Source organism: Coregonus lavaretus (genome assembly GCF_964263955.1).
Source record: "Coregonus lavaretus genome assembly, chromosome: 15".
In the NCBI taxonomy this organism is placed as follows: Eukaryota; Metazoa; Chordata; class Actinopteri; order Salmoniformes; family Salmonidae; genus Coregonus; species Coregonus lavaretus.
The window spans coordinates 5,394,655-5,413,750 of record NC_140002.1 but is presented as its reverse complement, the minus strand read 5'-3'; the positions used below and the strand labels follow the sequence as shown (position 1 = coordinate 5,413,750).

At 39.4% G+C, this 19,096-nt stretch overlaps 1 protein-coding gene across 2 annotated transcripts in view; it reads left to right on the top strand.

Annotated features, from left to right (window-relative positions):
• The window catches only part of gabrg2 (gamma-aminobutyric acid type A receptor subunit gamma2), a gene marked incomplete at both ends in the record, with an annotated part of 59,228 nt that extends 49,767 nt beyond the window's left edge, over positions 1 to 9,461 (top strand). The window contains 3 exons of one of the 2 annotated variants that reach the window (XM_084177548.1): positions 3,979 to 4,184; positions 5,559 to 5,582; positions 9,183 to 9,461. In XM_084177548.1, the coding sequence (XP_084033674.1) occupies positions 3,979 to 4,184; positions 5,559 to 5,582; positions 9,183 to 9,461 (509 nt within the window). The remainder of the gene's footprint in view (positions 1 to 3,978; positions 4,185 to 5,558; positions 5,583 to 9,182) is intronic. The other variant, XM_084177549.1, reaches the window with a different exon arrangement.
• Between the last annotated feature and the right edge of the window lie 9,635 nt (positions 9,462 to 19,096).

The following is a 19,096-nucleotide window of genomic DNA, read 5'->3' as shown; positions in this document are numbered from 1 at the left end:
ATTAGGTAAAACGGATTTAAGTTTCTCTGCATTAAAGTCCCCGGCCACTAGGAGTGCCGCCTCTGGATGAGTGTTTTCCTGTTTGCTTATGGCCTTATACAGCTCATTGAGTGTGGTCTTAGTGCCAGCATCGGTTTGTGGTGGTAAATAGACAGCTACGAAAAATATAGATGAAAACTCTCTTGGTAAATAGTGTGGTCTACAGCTTATCATGAGATACTCTACCTCAGGTGAGCAAAACCTTGAGACTTCCTTAATATTAGATTTCGTGCACCAGCTGTTGTTTACAAATATACACAGACCGCCACCCCTTGTCTTACCGGAGGCCGTTGTTCTATCTTGCCGATGCAGCGTAAACCCCGCCAGCTGTATGTTATCCATGTCGTCATTCAGCCACGACTCGGTGAAACATAAGATATTACAGTTTTTAATGTCCCGTTGTAGGATATTCGTGATCGTAGCGTGTCAATTTTGTTATCCAATGATTGTACGTTGGCTAATAGGACTGATGGAAGAGGCAGATTACCCACTCACCGTCAGATCCTTACAAGGCACCCCGACCTACGTCCCCGATATCTCAGTCTCTTTCTCCTGCGAATGACAGGGATTTGGGCCTTGTCGGGTGTCTGAAGTAAATCCTTTGCGTCCGACTCGTTGAAGAAAAGATCTTCGTCCAGTACGAGGTGAGTAATCGCTGTCCTGATATCCAGAAGCTCTTTTCGGTCGTAAGAGACGGTGGCAGAAACATTATGTACAAAATAAGTTACAAATAACGCAAAACCCCCCACAAAATAGCACAATTGGTTAGGAGCCCGTAAAACGGCAGCCATCTCCTCTGGCGCCATTAAGTGGATAACAGGGAGTTTAATGTTGGTTAGCTAGCTCGAAGGATTAATGGCTGTGACATTATTCTTAATCCTTCAGTGCCATCCAATCAAATATGACAATCACTCCAGGCACCTCCATGTATATTGCAGCATTAATCTTGAGACATGATGATGTCTCTCGTTTTGCATGAAAAATAGATACAAATAAAAACAATATTAGCCGCAAAGCCCTCGTGATCTATTAGAGTGATTTGTTGAAGAGCTGGGGTTTGTATGCACTCACTAACTGTAAGTCGCTCTAGATAAGAGCGTCTGCTAAATGACAATGTTGTTGGCAGCTGTAGTATTACATTTGAGTCATTCTTATCCAGAGCGACTTACAGGAGCAATTAGAGTTAAGCGCCTTGCTCAAGGGCACATGAACATATTTTTCACCTAGTGGGCTCGGGGATTAGAACCAGCGACCTTTCGGTTACTGGCACAACGCTCTTAACCACTAAGCTACCTGCCGCCCCGTATTTGTGTGCTACGTTAAAGGGTTTCCCCTGGTGTGTCCCTCCACATCATCATGTCTCTAACACGATGACAAAGATCCCATGCAGTGTTAATTTCGTCAACAATAACTATGACGAAAAATATTACTCAACTTCCAATTTTTCCTGATGAAATCTAATGCTGGAAATGAGACGAGTTGCCATAAAAAAAACTATAATTGTCACAAATTAGTTTTCATTTTTAGTTGAGGAAAAGACTCATGGACATTAAATTTGACATGAAGCTGCTTTTCATCTGTATTGTCCAATCATAAGCATGCATGGCTTTGCAGAATACGGAATGCGATCCTCTCATTGGCAGAATTAATGTCTTTCAGTTGCCGGTCTGATTGAGCTGATCTGCCAGGACACTCAACTAGAAACAATCATGTTTACTCTTTCTTACTTTCATGTAGGTTATTTTTGCTCTATTTTCCCATGTGCACTGTTCATCTGTGTTGCCACTCCTGCGGTCAGCAAATGTGAGTGCAGTTGATTTTTTCGGATTTGAAATATTAATTTGCTGAATATTAGGAGAACATGAATAATTCTTTTGGTAAGGCATGGTATGGCTGAACTTAAAAGAAGAGATACACTACATGACCAAAAGTATGTGGACACCTGCTTGTCGAACATCTCATTCTAAAATCATGGGCATTAATATGGAGTTGGTCCCCCCTTTGCTGCTATAACAGCCTCCACTCTTCTAGGAACGCTTTCCACTAGATGTTGGAACATTGCTGCGGGGACTTGCTTCCATTCAGCCACAAGAGCATTAGTGAGGTCGGGCACTGATGTTGGGCGATTAGGCCTGGCTCGCAGTCGGCGTTCCAATTAATTCCAAAGGTGTTCGATGGGGTTGAAGTCAGGGCTCTGTGCAGGCCAGTCAAGTTTTTCCACACCGATCTCGAACAAACCATTTCTGTATGGACCTTGCTTTGTGCATGGGGGCATTGTCATGCTAAAACAGTAAAGGGCCTTCCCCAAACTGTTGCCACAAAGTTGGAAGCACAGAATCGTCTACAATGTCATTGTATGCTGTAGCGTTAAGATTTCCCTTCACTGGAACTAAGGGGCCAAGCCCAAACCATGAAAAACAGCCCCAGACCATTATTCCTCCTCCACCAAACTTTACAGTTGGCACTATGCATTGGGGAAGGTAGTGTTCTCCTGGCATCCGCCAAACCCAGACTTGTCCGTTGGACTGCCAGATGGTGAAGTGTTATTCATCACTCCAGAGAACGCGTTTCCAGTGTTCCATAGTCCAATGGTGGAGAGCTTTACACCACTCCAGCCGACGCTTGGCATTGCGCATGGTGATCTTAAGCTTGTGTGCGGCTGCTCGGCCATGGAAACCCATTTCATGAAGCTCCCGACGAACAGTTCTTGTGCTGACGCTGCTTCCAGAGGCAGTTTGGAACTCGGTAGTGAGTATTGCAACCGAGGACAGACGATTTTTACGCGCTACCCGCTTCAGCACTCGGCGGTCCCGTTCTGTGAGCTTGTGTGGCCTACCACTTCGCAGCTGAGCCGTTGTTGCTCCTAGACGTTTCCACTTCACAATAACAGCACTTACAGTTGACCGGGGCAGCTATAGCAGGGCGGAAATTTAACGAACTGACTTATTGGAAAAGTGGCTTCCTATGACGGTGCCACGTTGAAAGTAACTGAGCTCTTCAGTAAGGCCATTCTACTGCCAATGTTTGTCTATGGAGATTGCATAGCTGTGTGCTCGATTTTATACACCTGTCAGCAATGGGTGTGGCTGAAACAGCTGAATCCACTAATTTGAAGGGGTGTCCTTCAAGTGCGGATCAAGGGACCACAACAGTTGGTTGCTATGCCGTCCATTATGGGGAAACTGTACGTCATAATGTGTCAATGTTTGCAATAAAATACTCAGCATTTCATAATCCTTTAGTTTCATGTAATCCAGTACTCAAATGCTCCGCCTTGATTTCTAATCACTATACTTAATGATACCGTTTCCTCGGGTTCCTTTCATTTATTGGAGAAGTATTATAGATAATATACTGTAAATGTTAGTTATGTTACATGACCAGAGAAAACAATTTGGTATAACCCAGCTCACACACGTTTTTGCCTGCATAAAGTATGTAATTCATTTAAAACCCATAAGAATCAAATAGCAAGCTCTCTTCAAAATAGATGTGCGCAGCATGCTAAAATAGTTCAACCATCCCCACTGTGTATCATACATATTTAATTTTGTTCAACCAGTCTGTGATTGCTCCATTCTAATAATCTCTGAGAATACATTTTTGTACAGAAAGTTTCTTTTGAGTTTTGGTCAGTTTTTTCTCACATCTCTGAGACCAGGGAAGTCAATTAAAGATATATATATATATATATATATATATATATATATATATATATATATATATATATATATATATATATATATATATATTCTGAACCACTTTCACAACTCTATTTTGTTAGTCTCCTACATATCTAACATTTTTGATTGCCTCCACTGCACCAACTCCCCAAGTCCTAAAATCAAACCCCCCTAAGAATGGCATACTGTTATCTTTTGTTGCTATACCCATTCTATACCCTCGTCTGACCTTCTTGGCCATCTGGTCCATTGACAGGCATCACCACTGTGCTGACCATGACTACGCTGAGTACCATAGCCAGGAAGTCGCTGCCTAAGGTGTCCTACGTGACGGCCATGGACCTCTTTGTGTCCGTATGCTTCATCTTCGTCTTTGCCGCGCTGATAGAATACGGAACACTGCACTACTTTGTAAGCAACAGGAAGCCAAGCACAAAAAAGGACAAGAAGAAGAAAAACCCGGTGAGTCGTTTATCCTAAACAAAGTGGGCACACAATGACTCTACTCAAGTAGTGAAGACAACATAGTCCAAATAACTGAGACAAATTTCAGACACATTTTGAGCTTAGTGTGTTTGCAATGAGTTTTGACCTTACCTATGAGAATGTGTATATATTAGGAAGAGGCCAGGTCAGGGGGTGGGGATTACAACATTCTCCAAACACTGAGTTATTTCCAGTCTCTGAAAGCCTCACCAATCACTGTATTACTGTGTTGCTGTAATGCATAGCCTACTACTACTAGGTTCCCTTAAGGGAGCAGTCATTGAGAGGCCACCTCGTGCCATGCAGTCTACGAGAGAGATAGAACCTGTCCTTAATCCATACCACAGCTGTGCAGTAGTATTTTAAAACCTTGTCACATGACCAGAAGATGTCGGGGCTTCAAATCCCCACAATGTCATGGTGGCTAAAGTGAAAGCACCAGAGTTAGCTAGCTAGGTACTTAACAGGCTGTGGAATGCTCCAGTTTCAGCTTCTCTGTAAGAAAGATTTGCTTTTGGATATAAATGTGTGCAGGGTGAATGAGTAATGATGATCTGGAGGTGTAATGCCAGTTTGCTTTCTCTAAGGGGATGTTCTCAATGAGGTTCTGCACATGGTCTGCCAAGATGTGATGTGGAAGCCTTTGACTGAGATCCTTTTGGTCTTCATGAATAAAAAAGGAAATTGAGGAAATAACATCCTTTCATTTCTCATAGGTTTTGGGTGTAAGGGTCTAACCATTTTCTGAAAATTAACAAATTAATAAGTAAATAATTATGTCCTATTTCAATGTTATGATGGTAATTGTTCCAATAATTGTATTATGCATGAAGACAACAACAGTTTATTTATAATAAATCTGTTAAATTTAATGCATACTGGAACTGATGAGGTATTCCATTAGGACTAATTGTTTGATAAACAGGAAATAAAATCAGTAAAAAAGCATTTTTGATGATACAGTAGATTCAGAGTATAAAGTACTACAAATCCACATTCAATGTGTTTTTCAGATAAAAATGCAATTTTCTTGTCTTGGTGTAACGGGTCAGCTTTGAGCCCTACTAGGATCAATATCACCCCTAAATCGTTGATGTCAAGTTTGTATCATGGATATAGCACATCTCTAAAGGTAGAATTGACTGGGGATCAACTTGGTCTCCAGTGTGATGTATCCAGTCATGCATCTTCCTCTTCCTGTATGTGTGTCTCTACAGTATGTTGTTCCCTTCGTACTACTACAGTGTTATTTTCTTTAGACATTCTCTCTGTTTGTCTTTTTACATTTGTTCTTTTTTGTGTTGTTCTCTTTTAATTCCACGTATTCTTTGTTTCCTGTTGGGACAAAAGCTCCTCCGGCTCTTTTCCTCAAAGGTATATTGCCTGTGTCTGAGTTTCATCAATTGACTGCATGTGTCTGCTGCATTTTGCCTGTCTCTGGACCCAGCTAGTGTACCTCACTGCTACATGTCTGTTTTAGAGACCTTTTCTTTATCTTCACCTCAGAATGTCTTCCGCAATACCACCAAACAATGTGCTCACTGTGCAGAGGCAGCCAGACGTACTTGTGTAGTGACAACATTCTGCTCTCTCATATAACCAGCCCACACATGTCCACAGCTAGTAAAAAGATGGCGCAAAATGGTTTCATTCTGTCATTTATTTTATTTTATTTTTTATACTGTGCCATTTTAACAGTAAAGCAGTGGCAACTCTATTTCCCCTGTCAAGCTAAGCTACCCGTGTGTTTGTGGGGCTTTTAACCTGACGCTTCCTATAGAATCAGCAGAGCCTTAATAGACTGAAATAGACAACCCCTACACTGTGTTAAGCCTAATTAGTAGTGATCATCTTAATGGCTCAACACGCAGCAGAGTAGATTTAGCCCCAGTAATCTTTAAACAGTCACAGTGCACAGGGTGCTACTGAAGAGCTACAGGTAACTGCCAAAATAAAGGAAACACTTGAGTAAATGAGGTATACAAAGTATATTGAAAGCAGGTGCTTCCACACAGGTGTGGTTCCTGAGTAAATTAAGCAATTAACATCCTATCATGCTTAGGGTCATGTATAAAATGCTAGGCCATGCTGCTACCATGACTATGCCCCCATAGGATGACAATGCCCCCATCCATAGGGCACGAGAGGTCACTGAATGTTTTGATGAGCATGAAAACGATGTAAACCATATGCCATGGCTGTCTCAGTCACCAGATCTCAGCCCAATTGAACACTTATGGGAGATTCAGGAGCGGCGCCTGAGACAGCGTTTTCCACCACCATCAACCAAATAATGGAATTTCTCATGGAAGAATGGTGTGAATCCCTCCAATAGAGTTCAAGACACTTGTAAAGTCTATGCCAAGGTACATTGAAGCTGTTCTGGCTTGTGGTGGCCCAACACCCTAGGAAGACACTTCATGTAGGTTTTTCCTTTATTTTTGGCAGTTACCTGTATATTTAACACTCAAGTATAATAATAATAATATGCCATTTAGCAGACACATTTTTCCAAAGCAACTTACAGTCATGCGTGCATACATTTTTTGTGTATGGGTGGTCCCAGGGATCGAACCCACTACCCTGGCGTTACAAGCGCCGTGCTCTACCAGCTGAGCTACAGAATAAAGAATACAGTGTGATTTAAAAAACTGAATCACCCTGAATCTATTGTATGGAAGTAGAACATTTCTGAATGTAAATACCATTAGTCAGAGGATACTGTAAGTATGGTAAACATTTGAACCAGCCATTTATAGGGAGGCCATTTTCTATAGCTATTTTAAATTAACAAATAATCAACTAAAAATTAACTACAGCTGACACTAAGCTTTGATTATAGTGGTAGGGATCCAGAGTAGGAGCCTAAGGGCTCTATTCAATCTGTAAAACGGAACTTCCGCGATGCGGATTGAATAGAGCCCTAAGTGTTTCAGTCAGTTATTAATTTTGAGAGGTTGTCTACTTCATCTGGTTAAAGCTGGAATGCCACTCTTTTGTTTTGCAAACTCCAGCCACACTGCAGGATCTGGGTTTGTTATTCTGCTTGAGCTAGCTTCCACCACATGCTTCCTTCTCCCGTGCAACCCCCCTTTGAAAACCGAGTCACATGACCTGATGCTGCTTCCTGCTGCAAATCTAGGTTGAAGATAAAAGGTTAAGACAATGTAAATAATTCCATGTGGAAGCGTTGAAAAGTAAACAAATTAATTGGACCAGCGCCGTTGCTGATTCTACAGGATTAATGAGCGACAGTGACTGGAAGCAAATGTTAGCAGTACAAAAAGTTTCCCATCAAAGTGAGAAATTATCACAATCGTAGTGAATTTTAGCTAACTACTCACCAAACACATAGCATAACTGTTTTAATGTCATTCTATTCGTAAAGGAAATATATATCTACAGCCACTTTATTACTTGATTTCTCGACCATTGGTCACATTTTCACTGCTAATCCTGTAGAATCAGCCACAGCGCTGGTCCAATTAATGTGTTTATTTTCGAACGTGCCACATGGAATTATTAGGTTGTATTAACTTGTATATTTTCGACCTAGCTGCAAATCCCCTGGTTGTCAATCAATCAGAAAATAATGTGGAACCAACCAATCATGCTTTACATGTGGTTATGCATAATTTTCAAAGGGACTACACGCATCCTTGTATTCTAGTGCTGGGCAAATTTGAGCTGCAGGGAAGGAGCTACAGTCAAATCAGTGTTTTGATATTTTATGATGATACATGCCTTTAAACAATTTAACCCCAATGCTTATGGCATTTGATGGTACTTGACACACATATGATTCATTTTATAAGGACAGGACATAAGGAAAGCAGTATGATTACCTAAACATAGCACTGACATGACATCCATTGTAAATATAGCTACAATAAAGCCTAATGAAGAGGAAAAAAACTTCCCAAAGAGGCTAAAGGCTAGGGGATAGGGGCTAGAGATTAGGGGCTAGGGGTTAGAGGCTAGGGGTTAGGGGTTAGAGACTAGGGGTTACAGGCTAGGAGTTAGAGGCTAGAGGCTTTGGGTTCTGTTCAGTTAGTAGCGATTCCATTCAGTTTATTTGAAGTGGGACAATACAATACTGTATGTAACTGCGCCATTATATTTCTAAATGAATCATACACAAAATATTATGCTGGGTCAGCAAAAACTCAGTCTTAAAGTTAATCACGAGAGAAGACATTTGTGCAAAGGTGGCTTGCCATTATGAGATAAAAGCCCATGAAAATGCTAATTGTGCCTCCTTTGACTGATGGAGCAAAGGACTCGCTGATGTCACTGGCCTATTTTAGGAATCATCAGAAATGAAAGGCTGTGCCCTCAAGTCGTGAGCAGGCTTTAAAAGAGGTTGATTTAACCCATTTAGGGACAGGAAATGGAGGAACAGTGAGTCCCTGCTCAAGAGTCTTTCTTATCATACGGCTTACATCATAATCCATTTAGAATAAATTCAAATGTTCCCCCTGTGAAATCCACACAATGGCATCCACATACAGAACAAGAATTATGTAATTTGAGTGAATCATTATGCAAAAAGGGACTGTGTTTATCTTTGGGACTAATGATAACCACGATACTCCTCGTGTTTTCCCATGATGTGCAGCAGCAGAGCTTAAAATAGGTTGCCCAGCACTAGCATCATCTTTCTACTAAATAAAGCCCAACTACACAATGTATCCTACAGAAGACAGATACTTTGTACTTTTGGCTTTACCCACAGTTGTAATTTGCATCGTGTGTTCCAAAGGGAATAGTCCATTGTCAGCTTTAAGCCACTCTAATTAAATACAGGTACCACTGATGGGCTTATTTGTGTTTTACTGAAATGCTTGAAAATATTAAATTTCCAAGTGAAGGTGCAAATTACATTTTGTGTACTAAGATAGAGACTAAATTAGGTCCCCCATGTTTCGCCTCTTAGACTCTAGTCGCTAACTGTGCTCTCTCTGTTAAAAGCAGACCCCTACGGTGGACATACGGCCTCGCTCAGCCACCGCCATCCAGATGAACAACGCCACCCACATGCAGGAGCGAGATGAGGAGTATGGCTACGAGTGCCTGGACGGCAAGGACTGCACCAGCTTCTTCTGCTGTTTCGAGGACTGCCGCTCCGGGGCCTGGCGGCATGGGCGGTTGCACATCCGTGTCGCCAAGATAGACTCGTACGCTCGCATCGGTTTCCCCACCGCTTTCGGTCTCTTTAACCTTGTTTACTGGATCTCCTATCTCTATCTCTAGATCCAGCGTGTAGCCAGACTTATAATATACGTTCTGCTCCAACGAGACCATTTTTAAGAAGGGACCCACTGAAATGTTTTCCTTTTATTTTTGTTTCTGTTTGATTTCATTGTTTGTTTATTAGTATTTTTTTTTAAGCAAAAGTTGTAGCAGACCCAATAGGCATGCAGGGATCTGGAGTCCGATAGTGGAACTACGACTGTGCTTTGGGTAAGCAAGAACCTAAGCTCACTGTAGTGATTCTGCATGACTACGTTTCCCAGATTCCCCTTGGTCAGGTATTGGTTTATGTAGAAGTTATACACTGTCAGGGCCGCTTCAATGTTTTATGTGTATCTGCCCTTAGTCAGCATACATAGATCACAGTAAAACTTTTCATGGTAAACATACTTCATTCAAACTGAAAAAGGCAGTTTCCTGTTTTTTTGTATTAACAAGTCACGCATGTGCTACAGAAGACAAATGTCAGATTTGACATCAGCTTATTTTCCCATGTTTTTTTTATTGCTGTAGTCATCAGTCCAAAATACAAAATAAGCTAAATCTAAAGCACTTTAATAGTTATATAGGTTGAACAGTAAGTATGATTTTACATTTTACTTTGATGTTTCGTTCAGCTAACTGTTAAACATTACTTTAGCAGTGTTAAACATTGCTTTAGCAGTGTTAAACATTGTTTTAGCAGTGTTAAACATTACTTTAGCACTGTTAAACATTACTTTTCTTCATGTGTGGTCAGAGCGCTAGAAAAGACTGTTTATGGTCGACTGTACAGACACTGTGTATATATATATTATTATGTAGTGGTTTACATTTATTGCATGCACCTTTCAGGCCAAAATTCAACACGTTTTAAGGTCTTCTATTGTTGGCTATGGATGCAAAAAAAGAACACGGCTTATTATTAATCTGGATTTCGTCTTACTTTTTTTATAGAAAAAGTAGAAAATAAGACAAAAATACTTTCAGATGTTGTCTTCTAAGTTGACGTTCATCTCCACCAATATGTATTACAACAGAATCAATCCAGACCGTACAGGCAAAACATTGTTATATCAACTTGTATGAACTTGTAGTGTTCTGAGGACCTAATCTTCCTTTTCAAACACTTTGCTATTGCTGGCAATCTTCTTCAATGGACACAGGTGTGGCTGTGCTGGCTCCTATGGGAAGTGTGTAGATAAGAAATAGGCATCAAAAACAGACTCATGGTTTTCTTACATTAAAAAAATGTTCTGCTCCTTTCTTTCCCCGACAACCACTTAGTGGATGTGAGTATCACACAAACACAGCAAGCAGTGTTTTACTTCATTCGTCTGGCACGTTGAGTGTCTACACTGGAAGCGGCTGTAGTTCTGAATGCCTACACCCATCAAAATGCCCAAACTCTCAGTGACAGAAAACACACTCCCATTTGTCATAAGACTGCATTGCTTAGTCACTGCATTAAAACAGATCCATCTGTCTCAATGGGTGGTTTAGGGGGACTTAAGGCAAAAACAAACAATTTAACTGGAGGAATATTGCTGAACTTGACAGCTCCGTGAAGAAGAAAGCATCTGCTTGTGACCAGACCAGATGCATAAGCCTTACTCTCTTTGAAGAGACACACTGTGGAAATTACAATGATCTGACGCTGAAAACGTATTGAAAGATCTGGGAGAAGTTCAGGATATTATTATTATTATTATTTTTATTATTTTTTGGTGTTTATAATGCATCATTAAATCATTGTGTCAATACAACATTACTCATTTATAGTGTAGCACATTGTGAAAGTCAACATAAGTACTCAAACTGCTTTGAGTGCTTATGTGCTTCACATCATACGGTAACAGAAGTCTTACAATGCGACTTGAGGGATATTTATATACCCAAATCATATCCAACCTGTTCCAAACAAGTACCTTAGCTAAAGGCAGCCAGAGGATGTTAAAGAGCAGTGCTTGAATCAAAATGAATAAGTCATTATGCATATTGTAAATCACATGATATTATGTACATAGTAGATCACAAAAGGAAACCAACACATATCAAACCCTTACATTTTTGAATGGGGCACTTATTGGTTTGTTGTCTTTCCTTCATTTAACCCCTTTCATTTATATCATTATTATCATTATATTATGCTTGACCCTGTGGGATTTGTGGGGTATTTTTCAAGGAAATTGTATTTCCATATTTAGATGGCCCTTAACGAAACAGAGATGGAGAATGTCATTTGTCAACAATGAGACACACTTTCGTTCTATGTAGAAATGAATTTATTGTGTTGTAGTTGTATTATTTTCTATGTTGTGGTCTACATATGCTTTAAAGACCAGTTATAGTATGTTCATTGAATAGTATGGCTAAAAAGGTAGGTGGCAAAGTTACTTATTAACCAGCCTCAATTGAAAATATATTTTCAGACATTTTACTGTGATGTTAGCTACTTTCTGAGGGACTGAACAGATGTGCTACTCTAGAGTTTCTGTATTAAATTGTGAGGTTTCGTAACGACTATACATTTAAGTCATTTAGCAGACGCTCTTATCCAGAGCAACTTACAGTTAGTGAGTGCATACATTTTCATACTGGCCCCCCGTGGGAAACGAACCCACAACCTTGGCGTTGTAAGCGCCATGCTCTACCAATTGAGCTACACGGCAATACTACCAATAGTTAGTTGAATTAATTGGAAACTGAAACACTTTCATTCACTAGTGGTCCTATATATTGTACCTGTTGCGAAGCTATCACTCAGTACCAGGTTGTGTCTTAAGCGTGTATTTTTAAAAAATTCACTTCTTGAACAGAAAATAATGGATTTTTTGGCCACTTGATAGTTTACTTAAAGGTCCAATGCAGCCTTTTATTTTCATTCTCAATTTCAAATCATTTCTGGGGAACAATTAAGTACCTTACTGTGATAGTTTTTTAAAAAATTAACAAAAATAGCTTCTTGGCGAAGAGCAATTTCTCAAGCAAGAATTTTGCTAGAACTTTATGGGAGTTGTCTGAAAACTAGCTGTGATTGGCAAAGAAGTTTGGAACTCTCTTATTTACATTTTAGTCAATGCTCTTATCCAGAGCAACTTACAGGAGCAATTAGAGTTAATTGCCTTGCTCAAGGGCACATCAACAGATTTTTCACTTAGTCAGCTCAGGGATTCAAACCAGCAAGCTTTTGGTTGCTGGCACAATGCTCTTAACTGCTAGGCTACCTGATGTCACCAGGCAGGCCAAAACTGAAATTTCAGGTGGTCTTTTCAAACAGCTCTTACACTAAAAGGGCATTATCATAATTGTCTCAATTTCACAGTAGTATTCCAACCTCATAGTCTGGAAATATATATATTTTTTAAATATATAAAACACAGGAAAAGCACGTTTTAGGCTGCACTGGGCCTTTAACATGTAGTGTTTACTTCATTTAAAATGTAGAGGAATGGAAGGTTATGGAAGAACAACTTCAAGTGCCAAACTTTGACACAAATGTGATATATCCTTTCAGAAACCCATAGTATTCAATGATCTCTAAATCGAAATGAACTGTTTTGCTGCACTGGAGTTTATGGAAATAATGTGTGAACGAGAGAAACGCGTTTTGTGTTCTTAGAGAAAATATATTTAAATATAATTATTTATTTAAAATAATAATTTACTATTAACACATACAGCATGAAAATATGAAAACAAATTGACATTTATTTGCATATCTTTAACATTATCTCATGGTCTATTGCATATGAACATATATCAAGGCACAAGGACTAAACCGTAAGTTAACTTTATCTAAATGTCTCCGTCTTTGAGACACACTTTAATTAATTCAAGTATCACCTAAGAAAAAAAAGAATGAGATAGCATACGGCATCATGTTTTGTTTGTTTATAAGAAAGACTGAGTGCAGTCAGAAAGTAGAGATGTTTTAAACTGAGGAAGTAGTTCCTGAGGTATCAAGCCAGAGTGGAAGAACTGAATAGGGTTTATAAATACCCAAGACCGACCAGTCATTCGAGCTTGAGAGGTCATGTTATTGAACGGTCCTGGCATACAAAATCGGATTATTTATATCAACTATTTAAATGTTACTTTACTATAACCACAAAAACATGATATTGTATTTTTGTGATTTCTTTATTTTCTTGTGCTAGTTTACAGTATGCTACATACAGTTGTATAAACTGTTGAAGGTTTTGGAAGTCTGCTGGTACTCAGAAAGATATATAATAAAATATACATTATGTGCATAAGATATATAGGTCAATCACAAAGATGAATATATTTGACATTTAAGTAATTAGCCTTGGCTCCATCTATTCGACCATCACATTTATGTTAGATGAAGACTGAGCATTCAAAGATCACGGAAGAAAATAGTTGTTTTATTTTGGGCAAACTACAAATAAGACCCATGTGAAGATCACATGTAAATAATTTATATTGTTATATATTTTGTCAGACTGGGAAAAACAAATGATATACACTACCGTTCAAAAGTTTGGGGTCACTTAGAAATGTCCTTGTTTTCCATGAAAACATACATGAAATGAGTTTGAATAGGAAATATAGCAAAATGAATAGGAAATGTAGTCATTGACAAGGTTAGAAATAATGAGTTTTAATTGAAATAATAATTGTGTCCTTCAAACTTTGCTTTCGTCAAAGAATCCTCCATTTGCAGCAATTACAGCCTTGCAGACCTTTGGCATTCTAGTTGTCAATTTGTTGAGGTAATCACCCCATGCTTCCTGAAGCACCTCACACAAGTTGGATTGGCTTGATGGGCACTTCTTACGTACCATACGGTCAAGCTGCTCCCACAACAGTTCAATAGGGTTGAGATCCGGTGACTGTGCTGGCCACTCCATTACAGACAGAATACCAGCTGACTGCTTCTTCCCTAAATAGTTATTGCATAGTTTGGAGCTGTGCTTTGGGTCATTGTCCTGTTGTAGGAGGAAATTGGCTCCAATCAAGCGCTATCCACAGGGTATGGCATGGCGTTGTAAAATGGAGTGAAAGCCTTCCTTCTTCAAGATCCCTTTTACCCTGTACAAATCTCCCACTTTACCACCACCAAAGCACCCCCAGACCATCACATTGCCTCCACCATGCTTGACAGATGGCATCAAGCACTCCTCCAGCATCTTTTCATTTGGTCTGCGTCTCACAAATGTTCATCTTTGTGATCCGAACACCTCAAACTTCGATTTGTCTGTCCATAACACTTTTTTCAAATCTTCCTCTGTCCAGTGTCTGTGTTCTTTTGCCCATCTTAATCTTTTTTTTTTTTTTAGTGGCCAGTCTGAGATATGGCTTTTTCTTTGCAACTCTGCCTAGAAGGTCAGCATCCAGGAGTCGCCTCTTCACTGTTGACGTTGAGCCTGGTGTTTTGCGGGTACTATTTAATGACGCTGCCAGTTGAGGACCTAGACATTCTAATGTCTTTGTCCTCTTGCTCAGTTGTGCACCGGGGCCTCCCACTGCTCTTTCTATTCTGGTTAGAGCCTGTTTGCGCTGTTCTGTGAAGGGAGTAGTACACAGCGTTGTACGAGATCTTCAGTTTCTTGGCAATTTCTCACATGGAATAGCCTTCATTTCTCAGAACAAGAATAGACTGATGAGTTTCAGAAGAAAGTTATTTGTTTCTGGCCATTTTGAGCCATTAATCGAACCCACAATTGCTGATGCTGCAGAAACTCAACTAGTCTCAAGAAGGCCAGTTTTATTGCTTCTTTAATCAGCACAACAGTTTTCAGCTGTGCTAACATAATTGCAAAAGGGTTTTCTAATGACCAATTAGCCTTTTAAAATGATAAACTTGGATTAGCAAACAGAACGTGCCATTGGAACACAGGACTGATGGTTGCTGATAATGGGCCTCTGTACGCCTATGTAGATATTCCATAAAAAATCTGCTGTTTCCAGCTACAATAGCCATTTACAACATTAACAATGTCTGCACTGTATTTCTGATCAATTTGATGTTATTTTAATGGACAAAAAAATTGCTTTTCTTTCCAAAACAAGGACATTTCTAAGTGACCCCAAACTTTTGAACGGTAGTGTATATACCACACCATCATTGCAGTATTCAGTACCTTGGTTCCAAAAACAAAATAAATGTATTATAAATTCCATTGATATGTTAGTTGTTTGCCATCTCTGTATATTTCTTGAGTATTGTACAGAAGGGACACTGATTAATTATTCTTAGGGTCTGCATAATATACTAAATGTATTGAAAAAATCCTTTTCATAAGGGAATTGCACACAGCTGTGGAATTTTATAATAAAATGATTGCATTTATCAATGTGTCTTGTTTATCAAATCAACACCTTGTGTACATAGCATTACAATACATATATTTAATATACATCCCTGTTATTCTGGGAATGGCATGGTATAACACAAACAAATGCGACCATGCATCAAAACATGACACACTGGAACATTTGATGCTGATTTCTCACGCTGTATAGACCAGAGGTATTCAACTTACCCTGTGAGGTCCGGAGCCTGCTGGTTTTCTGTTCTACATCATAATTAATTTCACACACCTGGTGTCCCAGGTCTAAATGAGTCTCTGATTAGAGGGGAACAATGACAAAAATACAGTGGAACTGGTTTAGAGGTCCAGAGTTGACTTTTGGGGTTATAGACTATATAATACTTGAAGTCCATCATGATAATCACCGGGGAGAAGAGATTAAAATCCGTATTAAGCTACAATAAAGCTCTTGGTGCCTGGACAAAAAAAAAGATAAAACAACAGATGACAGCATATTTGGAGGCATGTGAAGCAGTTTTTAATTGGCAAGTTGAGGTGTGGTCGACTGTGATGTGATGGGAACATTGGCCGCAGCCCAGTGTTTGATGTGTTTCAGGGCAGCAGTGTGCTGGGCTGGCTGGCTGGCTGACTGGCTGACTGGCTGGCTGGCTGGCTGACTGGCGCAGGCAGGCAGGCAGGCAGATTCTGACTTGGCATCTCCTCATCCCCTGGGTTGAGTGGCAGCTGCTGGGGCAGAGATGGCAGCAAATCCCCCTGGTTATTACACAACACATTATCAAAAGTAGCCTTTCATCCACAGACGTGCAAGCCCTTCTGAGGAAAAACTGGAACTACAAGGATCCTCCATTATTAATGCAGCACAGCCGTTCACATCTTCAACGTTATTATTTATTATGCAACTGGAGTTACAGTCGACACCTATATTATTGAGGTTGGTTGTTCCTAGCCATGTGTTTCTGACAATACTTTGAAAGGAATCATAAAGTTTGGTGTAGGAGATCCCCCCCTTGATGAAATGAATGCCTGAGAGAACTTGTTTTTTGTAAGCCTCATCTCCACAACATTTTGAATTGTCAGAAGTAACTGACAACTGGATTATCGGATGTGCATATCCCTGGAATTTTGGCATGAACAGCCATTCCATAGGACTTACTTTTCGGCGGGATGATAGCTTGCCATAAGATTGGCAGGCAAAGATAGAGATGTACTAACCCACATAGGCTAGGTGGTTGGAGAGAAAAGTAATTTCAGGGACTTCAAAAAAAATAGGGATTCGTGTAAGGCAAATTCCAAGACATGGTGAACTTTAAAGGGAGAGTTCATCCAAATAACAAATGTCTCTCATCGTAAAGTAATTCAGGCTACCTAAAAAATACTCCATGGACCTGGAGATTCAATAACCCCAACATTTGGATTTATGAATTAAGCGTGGTTGGGCGATCCATTGAGCATGTTTTTTAGTCCAAGACATTGCTTAATCTACAGTATGTTGGGGAAACAGCCCCCTAGAGTTTTGCAATCAGCAATGCTAAAGAACCACAATGGAAATAAGCTTTTGAGCTTTATTGTGTTATCCTTGCTGATTTTCTTTTTGTATGTGGCGGCGTCTCCGGCTGGAGCTCTGTTATGTTTTTTGAAATTGTCTAATAAATTAAATCAATCAATCAAAGCTTAGCTGCTGCTACGTAAACAAATACAAATCTTTACTGACTCTTTTGGTCCATAGACTACATTTTAGGTACCATTAATAGTGTGAAGTGAATCCCTTTAAGTGGAAACTTTAAATATATTTTATTAAATCAGCAAAGAGTCTCACTGACATGTTTATACTGTTTGAAAAGCTATTTAGATATTAAAGATATCACCTTGCTGCATCAAAAGGCACCAAACTTAATTAGTAGTGACATTAAATGACTTTTGAACTACTCAACCCGTGATGCACATTTCAAAATGTCAGCCATGAAATATGTGCTTTTACCCATATTTAAACTTAAACCGAAACCACAATTCAATCTCTTTGAGATTTGCACCCTGTGTGTGTGATCATACAGTGTCTTCAGAAAGTATTCATACCCCTTGACTTACTCTACATGTTGTTGTGTTACAGCCTGAATTCAAAATGGATCAAATAGATTTTTTTCTCAGCCATCTACACACAATACCCCATAATGACAAAGTGAACATATGTTTTTAGAAATGTTTGCAGATTTATTGAAAATGAAATACAGAAATATCTCATTTACTTAAGTATTCACACCCCTGAGTCGATACATGCGATTACAGCTGTGAGTCTCTAAGAGCTTTGCACACCTGGATTGTACAACATTTGCACATTATTCTTTTTTAAATTCTTCAAGCTCTGTCAAGTTGGTTGTTCAATTGTATTTATTAAGGATCCCAATTAGCCAAGGCAGCAGCTACTCTTCCTTGGGTCCAGCAACATTAAGGCAGTTAGTTGATCATTGCTAGACAGCCATTCTCAAGTCTTGCCATAGATTGTCATGCCAATTTAAGTCAAACCCGTAACTAGGCCACTCAGGAACATTCAATGTCAGTGTATATTTGGCCTTGTGCTTTAGGTTACTGTCCTGCTGAAAGGTGAATTTGTCTCCCAGTGGAAAGCAGACTGAACCAGGTTTTCCTCTAGGATTATGCCTGTGCTTAGCTCTGTTCTGTTTCTTTTTATCCTAAAAAACTCACAGCCATTAAACTGTTTTAAAGTCACCATTAGCCTCATGATGAAATCACTGAGTGATTTCCTTCCTCTCCGGCAAATAAGTTAGGAAGGACACCTGTATCTTTGTAGTAACTGGGTGTATTGATACACCATCCAAAGTGTAATTAATAACTTCACCATGCTCAAAGGGAAATTCAATGTCTGTTATTTTATATTTTACCCATCTACCAATAGGTGCCCTTCTTTCCGAGGCTTTGGAAAATTTCCCTAGTCTTTGTGGTTGAATCTGTGTTTGAAATACATTGCTCGACTGAGGAACCTTACAGATAATTGTATGTCTGGGGTACAGAGATGAGATAGTCATTCAAAAATCATGTTAAACACTATTATTGGACACAGACTGAGTCCATGCAACTTATTATGTGACTAGTTAAGCACTTTTTTACTCTTGAACTTATTTAGACCTGCCATAATAAAGGGGTTGAATACTTATTGACTCAAGACATTTCAGCTTTTCATTTTTAAATAATTTTCTAAAATGTCTAAAACATAATTCCACTTTGACATTGTGGGGTATTGTGTGTAGACCCGTGACACAAAATCTCTATTTAATCAATTTTAAATTCAGGCTGTAACACAACAAAATGTGGAAAAAGTCAAGGGGTGTGAATATTTTC